Source organism: Mauremys reevesii, linkage group 13 (assembly GCF_016161935.1).
Source record: "Mauremys reevesii isolate NIE-2019 linkage group 13, ASM1616193v1, whole genome shotgun sequence".
NCBI classification, from domain to species: domain Eukaryota; kingdom Metazoa; phylum Chordata; order Testudines; family Geoemydidae; genus Mauremys; species Mauremys reevesii.
The window spans coordinates 38,610,696-38,622,929 of record NC_052635.1 but is presented as its reverse complement, the minus strand read 5'-3'; the positions used below and the strand labels follow the sequence as shown (position 1 = coordinate 38,622,929).

Genomic DNA, 12,234 nt, shown 5'->3' with positions numbered 1-12,234 from the left:
AGTGTGGACATGCAACAGCGGTTTAATTCCAGCTTTTTAATAAGTGGTATGACTTGTGCAGAAACTTGCCAGTGTAGACATACCCTTAGATGCAGCCTTCACCCTGCTCCCCAGCAAGCATCTTAGTACAGAAAGAAGGAAAAGGGTTGGCTGAGTTACTGCTCCCAGCAGGCTCGCTCCCTCCCCCCTTCCCTGGCTGCCCTCCAGCCAACTAAAAGCTCTTGTCACTGTTGGTGACAGTTGCGGGGGTGAGACTGAGCAAACGGGCCCCCCTTTAATCACACTGCATGTGCCCTGATGGTACGTAAGTTCAGAGGAGCTATGATGACACACCCATGCCACTGTGATTGCAACACGACATCATACTTAAGCTGCCTAGCTAGCTATTATGTCACATGTATGATGTACATCTAAGCCACATCCTTCATGCTGCCCAGATGTACTATGATATGCTAATACTGCCCAGGTAACGTCACCTGGAGGGTGTTTAATAGCAACGGCCTAATGGCAGGAAGAGGGAGTGGCCGCCACCAGGTCCAACCCCAACCCTTAGGTGGTGCTGTGTTTTGGTTCAACTCCTGCTCCAAGCAGGGAAAGAGCCACAAAGTGGTCCCGAGCGGCAGCTTGCCCCACCGGCTCTTCAGCATCACAATCCATCTGGCTGAAACTAGTGAGACTTTCCCATTAGCCGGGTGCTACAGCAACTTGACTGTGTTGAAGCTGAAGCATCATCTGGAGCTGCTGACTGGTATCCCTCTGCATTTCCAACGCCTCCAGTACCTGGATGAAGGTGGGGACTTCTAACATCCTGGGGGGCTTCAGTCTGGGTTCCTTGCCACATCTGGTGTCCCCAATACCACCCCTGTCAATTCCAGTGACGTTAGTACCTGGATGAAGATCCAAGACCTTTCCTTTTTCCTGCTCCATTCCTGGAACCCATCTCTTGCTTCAACCCTTAGCATTCTCTCCTCCAGCCCTGGGATGCCCTGCAGGGCTTGGAAACCCCACTCACCCATAGCTGCTTGGGAGCTTTCCCCGATGGATGCAAGGGCTGAGTTCTCAATTTTGGCAGAATTTAACCTTTCACTTTTTTTTAATTGCCTAGTGCTTAAGGCTTTGGTGAAACCCTTCCAGTGTGAACAGTGAACAGAGTGCAAACTGAAGCAGGGCCCTCTTCTTGAGTCTGCAGAAAGGCAGCTCAGAGCTTTGCCAAGCTGCAGCACCGTGAAACTAACAAGATTTCTGGTCAGTTTCCCTGCTGCTCTTTAGAACCCAGTGATAACTGTCTAGAGTTAGTTTTGCTGCCTGACTTCCTATTTTTGGAGAGTTTATATAATGTTTGTCAGGGATCCCCTCCTCAAAACCCACCTATACCTTAACACCCAGTTCAAAACAAATAGCTCCTTTTCTCCCCGACCCTTTTGTTTTTAGAATAAAAAAACAAACAGTTGTGTGTGTGACACACACATGCTCTGTATATATTTTGACTGTATCCCTCTTTACCTCTTACCCTCCCCCCACCATTTCATATGTTATGTCATCTTAGGCCCTGATCCTTCAATGAGCTCTGTGTTGAAATGGGTCTATTCAGGTGGAGGTTTTTGCAGAATCAGAGCTTTAGATTATAAACTTTTCCAGGCAGGGAGCCTGTGTTTGTGTTTGTGTTTGCCCAGCACTAGCACAATAGGGCTTTGATTCTGGATGGTGCATCTGGGTGCTTTTGCTACCTATTTCTCAAACAATAAATGAGCCGACAGTGAAGCCAGATCACAGTTCTGTTTACTAGAGAAAAACCAAGAGATTTTCAAATGGATGATATTCACCATCTAATGGTCTCGTAGCGAGGGAATCTCTTCAGTTGATATGCATATTCATTTCTCTCTTAATAACCCAGTTCTTTGCAAATGCTATCTTGACTTCTTGTTTTTCATTCCCTCCAGTAGATCTACCAGATGAGTCTACGTTTAAGTACAATGATATTGTCCCTGGCGGAACAATTACTATACGCATCTGGCGACAAGATGGCTGGGGGCTTCTCGTGGCAGCTGCTGCTGAAGGAAATATTATCCAGGTTGATTCCATGGCTTTTGTAAACTATAGGTCGGCTTTGTGCAAACACTCTAAAAGGGGGATTGTTAAAAGATTCATGTACTAGATGAATATCTTCAGAGAGCAGCAAATAGTGGGGTGGCTATATATGGGGTTCTATGTCAAAAACCAATGGGGTGATCTTGAGCACCTGTTAGTGGTAAAACCCAATGAAAGGTTGACCACAGGAATACTCCGGGACTTCAATATGTCCGTCCATTTCTGAGGGAAGTTTATGGACAACTGGGAATCTGAAGAGGATGAACTGCTTTGGGAAGGAGGGGAGAAGATCTTTGACGCAGTTGGTTCACTTTAGCAGCCAGCCCGCTTGTTTTGTTAAGCTGCGGCCTTAGTTGTAGTGGACTTCCTTTTGTCGCCACTACAATTTGGCTTTATTTTTGGTAGTGGTATTTCCCAATTCTTTTTCCTGTCCACGGTCATATTACTGTTTGGTCAATATTCTGCCACATGGGAGAGTCTTTATTACTCTCATTGCAAATTGCCACTATTTTAAATCTCTCTTCTCTTCTGACACTTTTATCACCATGCTTTTCCCGTGGGTAGCAATAATAATAATACTTGGTATTTACATAGCACTTTTCATCCATATATCTCCAAGTGCTCTAAAAAGGTGAGTAAACCTTTATTATCACAGTTATAGCTAGGGAAACTGAGGCACACAGGATATGTGAGTTGCCCAAAGTCATGTGAGTCAATGGCAGAGCTTTGAATATAACCCATCTCATGTGGTCCTTTATCCATTGACTCCTGAGTAAGGACCATAGGCTAAGGACTCCTTCAAAGCTCATGAAGCTTCCAAAATCAATGGAAGGGAGGGACTATTGTAGCAAAATCTGCATGTTCTCCACAGGTCCCGGGAGTTCCATTGGTCTGCAGCCACACACTCTTGAGTTGGGGTCTTTGACTAGCTAAGTAGGCTTTGGCTGGGTCAGTTCTGAGATGGGAGATCTCTGTGGAACACATGGTCTTCAGTGATTCAGAAGATGGCATTCTTCTCTCTGGAATTAGTACTGAACCAGGGTCTGAATTAGAGGGTAATGTGTTGTAAATTCAAGGTCCTGACTAGCTGTGGTCATGAAATATCCCATGGCATGTTAGGAGGGCTCTTTACCCAGTTATCTTGGCTAAATTCCAACTTGGCTAATTACATTGTGCTCATCTACATTTCCACAACTGTTTGACGTGGATACAGAGGTGTTCTTCACTTCCTGTCCTACACTGTTGTGTAATGTTGCAATGCACTGGTAAGTAGCTGCTATATTTTGAGCCAGAGGTGGCTGTATTTCACTGTTAGGTAAACTGAAATTGGTTATAGTGTCTATGTCAGTTTGAAGGCCTGATTCTATGTTCCTTGTGCACCCAAAATTCCTACTGATCCTGTATTGGCTGGGCAGGCAACATTGGAGTGGGCCAGAAATGCGATGGTGTCTTCTGAGATGAAACATGCAGTGTATTATTGTATGCATTATACTTTTAGCTGGTAAAAAAAAAAAATCCCGTTAAAACTTTTTTTTTCAACCACAAATTGGGTTTTCAACTAAATGACCCTGAGAGTGCCATGATATGTTACCTCCCTTCACCAAGAGGAATGACGATGGTGCATCATGGGAGATATAGTCTGACCAGGCAATCCAGCCTATTGAGGAGAATGGGAGCATGAGGCACCTAAACTACAACTCCCATGAGGCACCATGGCAGCGTTTCAGAATTGAAATATTTTGGCTTTTGATTTTTCATCAAAAAACTCTAAAGCTTTCTATGGAGGTGTGTGGGAGGAAAATCTTTTCTGATCAGCTGTAATTATAATTCCACCGACCTGAAGACCCAAAGTCTCTTCTAGAGACACACACCTCTTCCCTGCCCTTCCCTCCCCCCAGGTTCCAATGCACAGGCAGCTGCTTAGCAAAGAGTCAGTTTAAGTTTAGAATGTAAGACCATGTAGTTTGAGTCTTTATAGGTATCTACACACCTTTTAATATTGGAATTGATTGATTGAATAATCGGTCAGCATTTGTGTGATGTTTTCATTTATTTTGCCAGCTAATGAGTTTAGGAGTTACAAAGGGATCCACATGCAGCACTCCAAATTCACAGTTACTGAGACCAGAAGAGAAAAAGGAATGGATCGCACACCGAGCATTTGTGGCATTGTACGTTGCCAGCCACAGAGGCCACACTGAAGCTGTAGAATTTCTCCTGGAAAATGGTAATATTCATTCATTTTTAAGGGGTCCTTATGATCTTCTAGACTGACTTCCTGCATAAGGCAGGGGTAGAATTTTCCCCCGTGATTCCTGAATCAAGCCAAATGCCCAATTTAGTTCAAGCGCAAGTCAACTTTTCAAAAGGCATTCAGTTGGGAGGAAGAATCCACCCCAGCCCTTGGTAAACTGTTCCTATAGTTCATGACCTTCAGGGTTAAAAATGGGCATCTCATTTCCAATTTGGATTTTTCTGGCTTCAGCCTCAGAATTTTGTCGTTATTTATCATATTTATTCCCATAGCACCTGTAGTCACTTTCAGCTCTTGGGTGGCTTCACCAGCCAGGGAAGCGGAGGGGAAAAGCGCCCAGAATTATCCATTGAAGGCCTGTCCTCAGGGCCTGCTTGGTCACACACAAAAGCAAACCAACTGAAAACCACTAGGCAATAATCCACAGAGATTTTCCCCTGCTGGCAGCCAGAAGGAGAGACAGACCCTTTCCCTTTAGACCCACCTTCCCCTCCCTTTTATACTCTACCTGGAGCAGCCATGTGACCAGCTGGGACCTGTTAAATTTGCAGTCTGCAGCACCTTTACATGGTTATCCCAGAAGCAGTGACATGACATGTCACTGCTCTGGGAGGCTGCTTGAGATAGTGCCACCCAGAGCCTGCACCTCTGATGCCCCCCAACCCCCCCCCCCCCCCCCCCCCCCCCCCCCCCCCCCCCACCCCCCCCCCCCCCCCACCCCCCCCCCCCCCACACCCCCCCCCCCCCCCCCCGGCCCTCCCTCTCTCACCACCTGAACTCTTCATTTCTGGTCCCACAGTATTTTATTATATCTTTATGTGACACTAGGAGTCTGATCCAAAGTGCACTGGGGAAAACTGAGGCTAGCTACTACATGTGGAATCATAGAAGCTTAGGGTTGGAAGAGACCTCAGGAGGTCATCTAGTCCAACATCTTGCTCAAAGCAACACCAATCCCAACTAAATCATCCCAGCCAGGCCCTAACCCATTCATTCCAGTTCACCATCCTCTCCCCTAAAAAAAGTTTTTTTAAATATATCCCGACCTACTTCCCCCTGCCTTGAGAGACTGTTGCCCTGTTTCTGTCATCTGCCACTACTGAGAACAACCTAACTCCATCCTCTTTCTCTTCTTTTCTGAAGACTAAAACAAGCAGTTTTCCTTCAGCCTCTCCTCAAGTCATGTGCCCCCCCCCCTAATCATTTTTCATTGCCCTCCTCTGGACTCTTCCAATTTGTCCACATCCTTTCTGTAGTGGGGCCTGTTCATCCAGCTTCTCTGTGTCTCTGTAATCCCCAGGACCTTTTTGCAAAAAACTGCTTTAGCCAGTTGGTCCCCAGCCTGTAGCAGTGCATGTTTTGTCATGAATCTTATAAATGATACATTGATTCAGTTGGGAATGATTTTATAACATGGCCTCAGCTGCACCTATTCAGGCTGTGAACCCATGCAACACAAGAACAAAGTGTGAGTGGTTAACTCATGTCACCTGAAGCCCCTAAATGGAAGGACGTTTCTTTATCATCACTGACATGTCTTACTGAGGAGTTGCTAAGAGGTGAGGAAAAGGATCCAGCAATGCTCTTCCGGTCCAAGGTTCTCATACCCAACCTTGATAAAAATGACTGTTCCCTTCCTGATTATCATCCTTGTAACGATTTGATCAGCCATCAGGAGCTCTAGAAAAAAATCTGGTTAAATAATAATTCTTCATGTGCCCTACATGAGGCCTGGGCAGACTCTGGTGCTTCTGAACAGAACAGGTGTATATCAGTTCTCAGACATGATGCTACTCAGAACCAAGGCAGAGAGAGCATTTGGCCTGTAGATATTTGTTAATTTAAATAAGGGTGATTTATTCAAGTTCCTTTCTTAAGGAGGATTTAATTTTCACCTGCCTTGAACATGCTAAGGGATGTGCACTCTCCTCTTCTTGCTTATTGGGTTCTGAATGTGCATTATCTTCTCTGCAGGTGCAGATTTGCATGCTAAAACACCACTGGGGAGGACTGCTCTTCATGCTGCCACTGTCATGGGTCGATATGACTGCATTGATCTACTCCTTAGCTGGGGGGCACAAACTTCTGACTCAGACAATGAGGGACAAAGTGCAGTGAGTCTAGCCCGCCTCTGGGGCCAGAAGCAAAGCGAACGCAGACTGTTCCGTTTCCAGTGGCAGCAGAGAGCGACTGGCACCACGTCACCCTCACCAAGTCGGAGCTTACAGCAGAAGCTGGATTCCAGGACACACAGGCCTCAGTCACGTGCTAAAACACACGTGGGCTAATTTATTTTGTGCTGGCCAGTTTCAGGGGACAGTCAATAATTCTCCCAGAAAGCCACCTGTTAAATATTGGGGGGAGGGGGAAATCTGTGTGGTTCAGATACTAAATGAACTCTTGTGTTGGTGATGCTGCAGCCTTGATGACAGAAGGCTTGACAGCACAGCTCCCAGACACACTCGTAATTTGTAGGTTATAGGGATCTGGAAAATTGTTACATAGCCATTTCAGCCATTTAATTAATACACTTAGTAGCGAGAGCTCCGACCTGCCTGTGAACTCACCTTGGAATGCTCTGTGTTGGGGTAATTTTCTGATGGTTGGCACTAGATTGTGACAGTGTTGTCTAGTGAGTAGATCAGAGGGCTAGGGATTAGGACTTCTAGGTTATTAACCCCGTTTTCCTGACGAATTTCGATGTAATGTCTGGCCGGTCACTTAAGGTGTGCTTTACTCAAACACGGGGGGTTTCTATTCCCATGACTGTATGTAAATCAGATGTGCAGGCGAGTAGCTAATTATGGTCAGCTAAATACTGAACTACCCTGGGTTCAGCCCCCCAGCTCCAATCACTTGTTCATTATTTATCCACAGTGGAACAATGGAGGGAGCCCCTGGCCTGCCCCACAACAGAACATCACATATCTCAGCTGTTAGAGCACCCTCCTGGGAGGTGAGAGCGGGAGCAGTTGAACCTGGGTCTCCCACCTCCCAGGTGAGTCCTCTAACCACTGGTCTAGCAGTTTCAAGGTGGTGGTGCTATCCCCACCTCCTCCTCTGGATTTTGAATGGGGCTTGATCTGGTAGGTGTGCTCAGAAGGCAGCCTACTGGATCGGTCCTGCACGCAAGTTAGGTGACTAAATGTCTGTCTTTCCCTGATTCATGGATCGCTCCGGGGCTTAGTCATCCAGATGCATGAAGTGAGGCAGCAGTCTGCATGCTCAGAGGCAGAAACATAGGTGCCTGGGTAACTTTTTACATTGCAAACGTAGGCACTGAGGGTTTGTCCACACTGTGATTTAAAAAAAACCTATGACACCGAGTCTCGGCTGTCTCAGGCTATGGGGCTACAAAATAACAGTGTAGACGTTTGGGCTGGAGGCCGGGCTCTGAAACCCTCCCCGTTTGTAGGGTCTCAGAGCCTGGGCTCCAGCCCAACCTCAAACATCTATGCTGCTATTTTCTGGTTCCACAGCCCAAGCCCTGTGAGCCTGGGCCATCTGTGGCTGTGCCGGGTCTTTTATTGCAGCAGTGACATACCCGGTGCATCTTCAGGTGCCTACAGGGTTTGGCGGGAGTTTTGTGGTTCACAGGGAACCCAAAACTGGGACTTAGATGCCCAAGTCTGGGGGTTAGGGGCCTTAGCACTTCTGTGGCTCCTACCCCTACAGTCTGATTTCTCAAAGACACTGAGCTCGAGCACATTTCATCAACTTCAGAGTCTGTTGTGCCCACTCATTCCCTCTAAACATCAGGCCCTTAACCTTTCTCTACCATACTCATCCCATCTGTAAAACAGGGATACTAATTCTTACCTACTTCACAAGACTCTGTGTGGCTTAAATAATCCATGTTTATAAGGTGCTTTAAAAAGCTGTGGGTAAAAGGCAGTGTGAGAGAACAAAGCAGCATTACTGTGCTGTAGACACACGATGGTGATACGATCTCGCGCTCTTTCACACTCATTCTGTCCCGGGGTGATCACACTGTGGGTGGACAGATGCATAGAGAAACAGAGCTTATTATACAGCTGAGAGATGTACTTCCAATTTCCAATGCAACTGAATGCAACTACATCAGCTCAGTTTTACTTTATAAACAGTTTTCCCTCCCCCCACATTTAAAATGTGTTTCAACTTCAAGGAGAAACTCCAGGTTTTTTTTTCAATCCTATTAATAAAAGTTGTACAACAGAAATTGCATGATACAGAATTAGGTGATCATTCTTAAAATTCACAGCAGAGGGCACTCTGGGATCAGACATAATGATACAATAGGTCACACTCCTATTTAGAAACAGGATTATTAGTAAAGCCTGTGTTTTCATAGACTCATAGGTCTGGAAGGGACCTCAAGAAGTCATCTAGTCCTGTCCCCTGCACTCATGGCAGGACTAAGTATTATCTCTAAACCATTCCTGACAGGTGTTTGTCCAACCTGCTCTTAAAAATCTCCAATGATGGAGATTCCACAACCTCCCTAGGCAATTTATTCCAGTAATTTGGATGCCAAGACATCCTTAGTATTACATTTGAAATACCAGAGAAGACTTTGATGTTTAAGGAAGCAGACACACTGTTGGTGTAATATTGTTTGCCATTCAGATTGGGGGAAAAACAACTCACTTTTTTCCTTCCTTCATTTCTGATTCAGGTATATTTTTATTGTTCCTGTCTATTGTAAAAAAGAACATATGCTGAGTTTGGGGGAGACTTTCAAAGGTGGCCAGCTCCCATTGACTTTCTGGACCTAACTGACATATGTGCCTGTGAAAATGCTATGTGATAAGTTCACATAGCTTCCTGTATTGTTGCTCTCGTGAAACAGTAAATGAAGGTTCAGATGTTTAAAACATTGGGTGCATAATTTGTACATGGGAATAACTACCTTCATTCTGGTAAACATTCCAAATTGCTTACACCAACCAAGCCTAAATCTAACAATCTGAGCATAGATTTCAACAATCCAAGAGCTCCAAAGTAAGTGTTTAGCAATGTTCTGCTCTTGGAAACAAAAAAATTATTTTAGTAGGAAGTGAGATGGTTTTCTGGAAATCTTTCTCTGTTCACTCTGTTGCTTAATACTTTAAGGTTTAAAAATGACAGCTGACTGGGAATGATAGGCCCTACGTTATATAAGTGACAATCAATGGCGCTGATATAGAAGATGTTGCTGCCGGCATTTTGCTGAATAGTTGCATATTCCAAGGGAGAATATACAGCTGGTGTCTCTGGAAGTCCTTTATCCTTCCCTTCTTTTATCTGCATGGATTGTCATTTAATCTACATCCAAGATCCTAGAAACATGCAGAGGATTTGGAGCTTTTTCTGAACCGTTTGTGGTCGGAGGAATGACAGCAGGTGCATTCACCTTTGGTATCAGGAAAGACCAAACTGGCCTGCTGAATCCACAGAATTATCAGCACCTTTTGCAGTTTTTGCTTTAACTATTCGAAAGAACAAAAATTCTAGCTCAGTGTGGATGAAGGGAGCATGTTGCTTGTTTGAAAATTGGGCGGTGAACCATGCCATGATGCTTATCAATACATAGATATCATCTCGAGGGGTAGAAATCATTAGAAAGAGTGTTCTAGCAGCTAGTGAAGGGGCTGGGAGTCTAGTTTCCTGGTTGCTGTTCTTAGTTCTGCCACTGTTTTATGACTCATAGACTTTAAGGTCAGAAGGGACCATTATGATCATCTAGTCTGACCTCCTGCACAATGCAGGCCTCAGAATCTCACTCATCCACTTCTATAACAAACCCCTAACCTATGTCTGAGTTATTGAAGTCCTCAAATTGTGGTTTGAAGACCTCAAGCTGCAGAGAATCCTCCAGCAAGTGACCCGTGCCCCATGCTGCAGAGGAAGGCGAAAAACCTCCAGGGCCTCTGCCAATCTGCCCTGGAGGAAAATTCCTTCCCGACCCCAAATATGGCGATCAGTTAAACCCTAAGCATGTGGGCAAGACTCACCAGCCAGCACCCAGGAAAGAATACTCTATAGTAACTCAGATCCCAACCCATCTAACATCCTGTCACAGACCACTGGGCATATTTACCTGCTGATTATCAAAGATCGGTTGCCAAATTAATTGCCAAAATTAAGCTATCCCATCATACCATCCCCTCCATAAACTTATCAAGCTTAGCCTTAAAGCCAGATATGTCTTTTGCCCCCACTACTCCCCTTGGAAGGCTGTTCCAGAACTTCACTCCTCTAATGGTTAGAAACCTTCGTCTAATTTCAAGTCTAAACTTCCTAGTGTCCAGTTTATATCCATTTGTTCTTGTGTCCACATTGGTACTAAGCTTAAATAATTCCTCTCACTCCCTGATACTTATCCCTCTGATATATTTATAAAGAACAATCATATCCCCCCTCAGCCTTCTTTTGGTTAGGCTAAACAAGCCAAGCTCTTTGAGTCTCCTTTCATAAGACAGGTTTTCCATTCCTCGGATCATCCTAGTAGCCCGTCTCTGAACCTGTTCCAGTTTGAATTCATCCTTCTTAAACATGGGAGACAAGAACTGCACACAGTATTCCAGATGAGGTCTCACCAGTGCCTTATATAACAGTACTAACACCTCCTTATCTTTGCTGGAAATACCTCGCCTGATGCATCCTAAAACTGCATTAGCTTTTTTAACGGCCATATCATATTGGCGGCTCATAGTCATCCTGTGATGACTCCGAGGTCCTTCTCCTCCTCTGTTACTTCCAACTGATGTGTCCCCAATTTATAACTAAAATTCTTATTAATCCCTAAATGCATGACCTTGCACTTTTCACTATTAAATTTCATCCTATTACTATTACTCCAGTTTACAAGGTCATCCAGATCTTCCTGTATGATATCCCGGTCCTTCTCTGTGTTAGCAATGCCGCCCAGCTTTGTGTCATCCGCAAACTTTATTAGCATATTCCCACTTTTTGTGCCAAGATCAGTAATAAAAGGGTTAAATAAGATTGGTCCCAAAACTGATCCCTGAGGAACTCCACTAGTAACCTCCTTCGAGCCTGACAGTTCACCTTTCCGTACGACCCGCTGTAGTCTCCCCTTTAACCAGTTCCTTATCCTCCTTTCAATTTTCATATTGATCCCCATCTTTTCCAATTTAGCTAATAATTCCCCATGTGGAACCGTGTCAAATACCTTACTGAAATCGAGGTAAATTAGATCCACTGTGTTTCTTTTGTCTAAAAAATCTGTTACCTTCTCAAAGAAGGAGATCAGGTTGGTTTGGCACGATCTACCTTTTGTAAAACCATGTTGTATTTTGTCCCAATTACCATTGACCTCAATGTCTTTACTTTCTCCTTCAAAAATTTTTCCAAGACCTTACATACTACAGATGTCAAACTAACAGGCCTATAGTTGCTCGGATCACATTTTTTCCCTTTCTTAAAAATAGGAACTATGTTAGCAATTCTCCAGTCGTACGGTACAACCCATGAGTTTACTGACTCATTAAAAATTCTTGCTAATGGGCTTGCAATTTCATGTGCCAGTTCCTTTAATATTCTTGGATGAAGATTATCTGGGCCCTCCGATTTTGTCCCATTAAGCTGTTCGAGTTTGGCTTCTACCTTGGATGTGGTAATATCTACCGCCATATCCTCATTCCCATTTGTCATCCTTCCATTATCCCTAAGCTCCTCATTAGCCTTATTAAAGACTGAGGCAAAGTATTTATTTAGATATTGGGCCATGCCTAGATTATCCTTAACCTCCATTCCATCCTCAGTGTTTAGCGGTCCCACTTCTTCTTTCTTTTTCTTCTTATTTATATGGCTATAGAAACTTTTACTATTGGTTTTAATTCCCTTTGCAAGGGGATGTCAAACATCCGTTCTTGGGTCTGATTTACAAACATCAATGTGATTCTGTA

General features: G+C 44.5%; 1 protein-coding gene across 2 annotated transcripts; it reads left to right on the top strand.

Moving 5' to 3' along the window:
* The first annotated feature begins 409 nt into the window (after nucleotides 1-409).
* On the top strand, nucleotides 410-6,890 carry ANKRD60 (ankyrin repeat domain 60). 2 transcript variants are annotated; one of them, XM_039499150.1, is made up of 4 exons: nucleotides 410-790; nucleotides 1,944-2,071; nucleotides 4,150-4,315; nucleotides 6,317-6,890. In XM_039499150.1, exons 1-4 carry the CDS (start codon nucleotides 505-507, stop codon nucleotides 6,628-6,630), a joined length of 894 nt encoding a protein of 297 aa, XP_039355084.1. In that variant the 5' UTR covers nucleotides 410-504; the 3' UTR covers nucleotides 6,631-6,890. The 2 variants fall into 2 exon arrangements, with proteins under 2 accessions (XP_039355084.1, XP_039355083.1); XM_039499149.1 differs by having other exon boundaries at nucleotides 1,941-2,071.
* Nucleotides 6,891-12,234: the final 5,344 nt, after the last annotated feature.

Coding starts and splice junctions, on each gene's coding strand:
- ANKRD60 (XM_039499149.1), top strand. CDS start 505: ATGGCAGGAAGAGGGAGTGGCCGCCACCAGGTCCAACCCCAACCCTTA. Junction 2,072..4,149: donor CTGAAGGAAATATTATCCAG/GTTGATTCCATG, acceptor TTATTTTGCCAG/CTAATGAGTTTAGGAGTTAC. Junction 4,316..6,316: donor AGAATTTCTCCTGGAAAATG/GTAATATTCATT, acceptor TCTTCTCTGCAG/GTGCAGATTTGCATGCTAAA.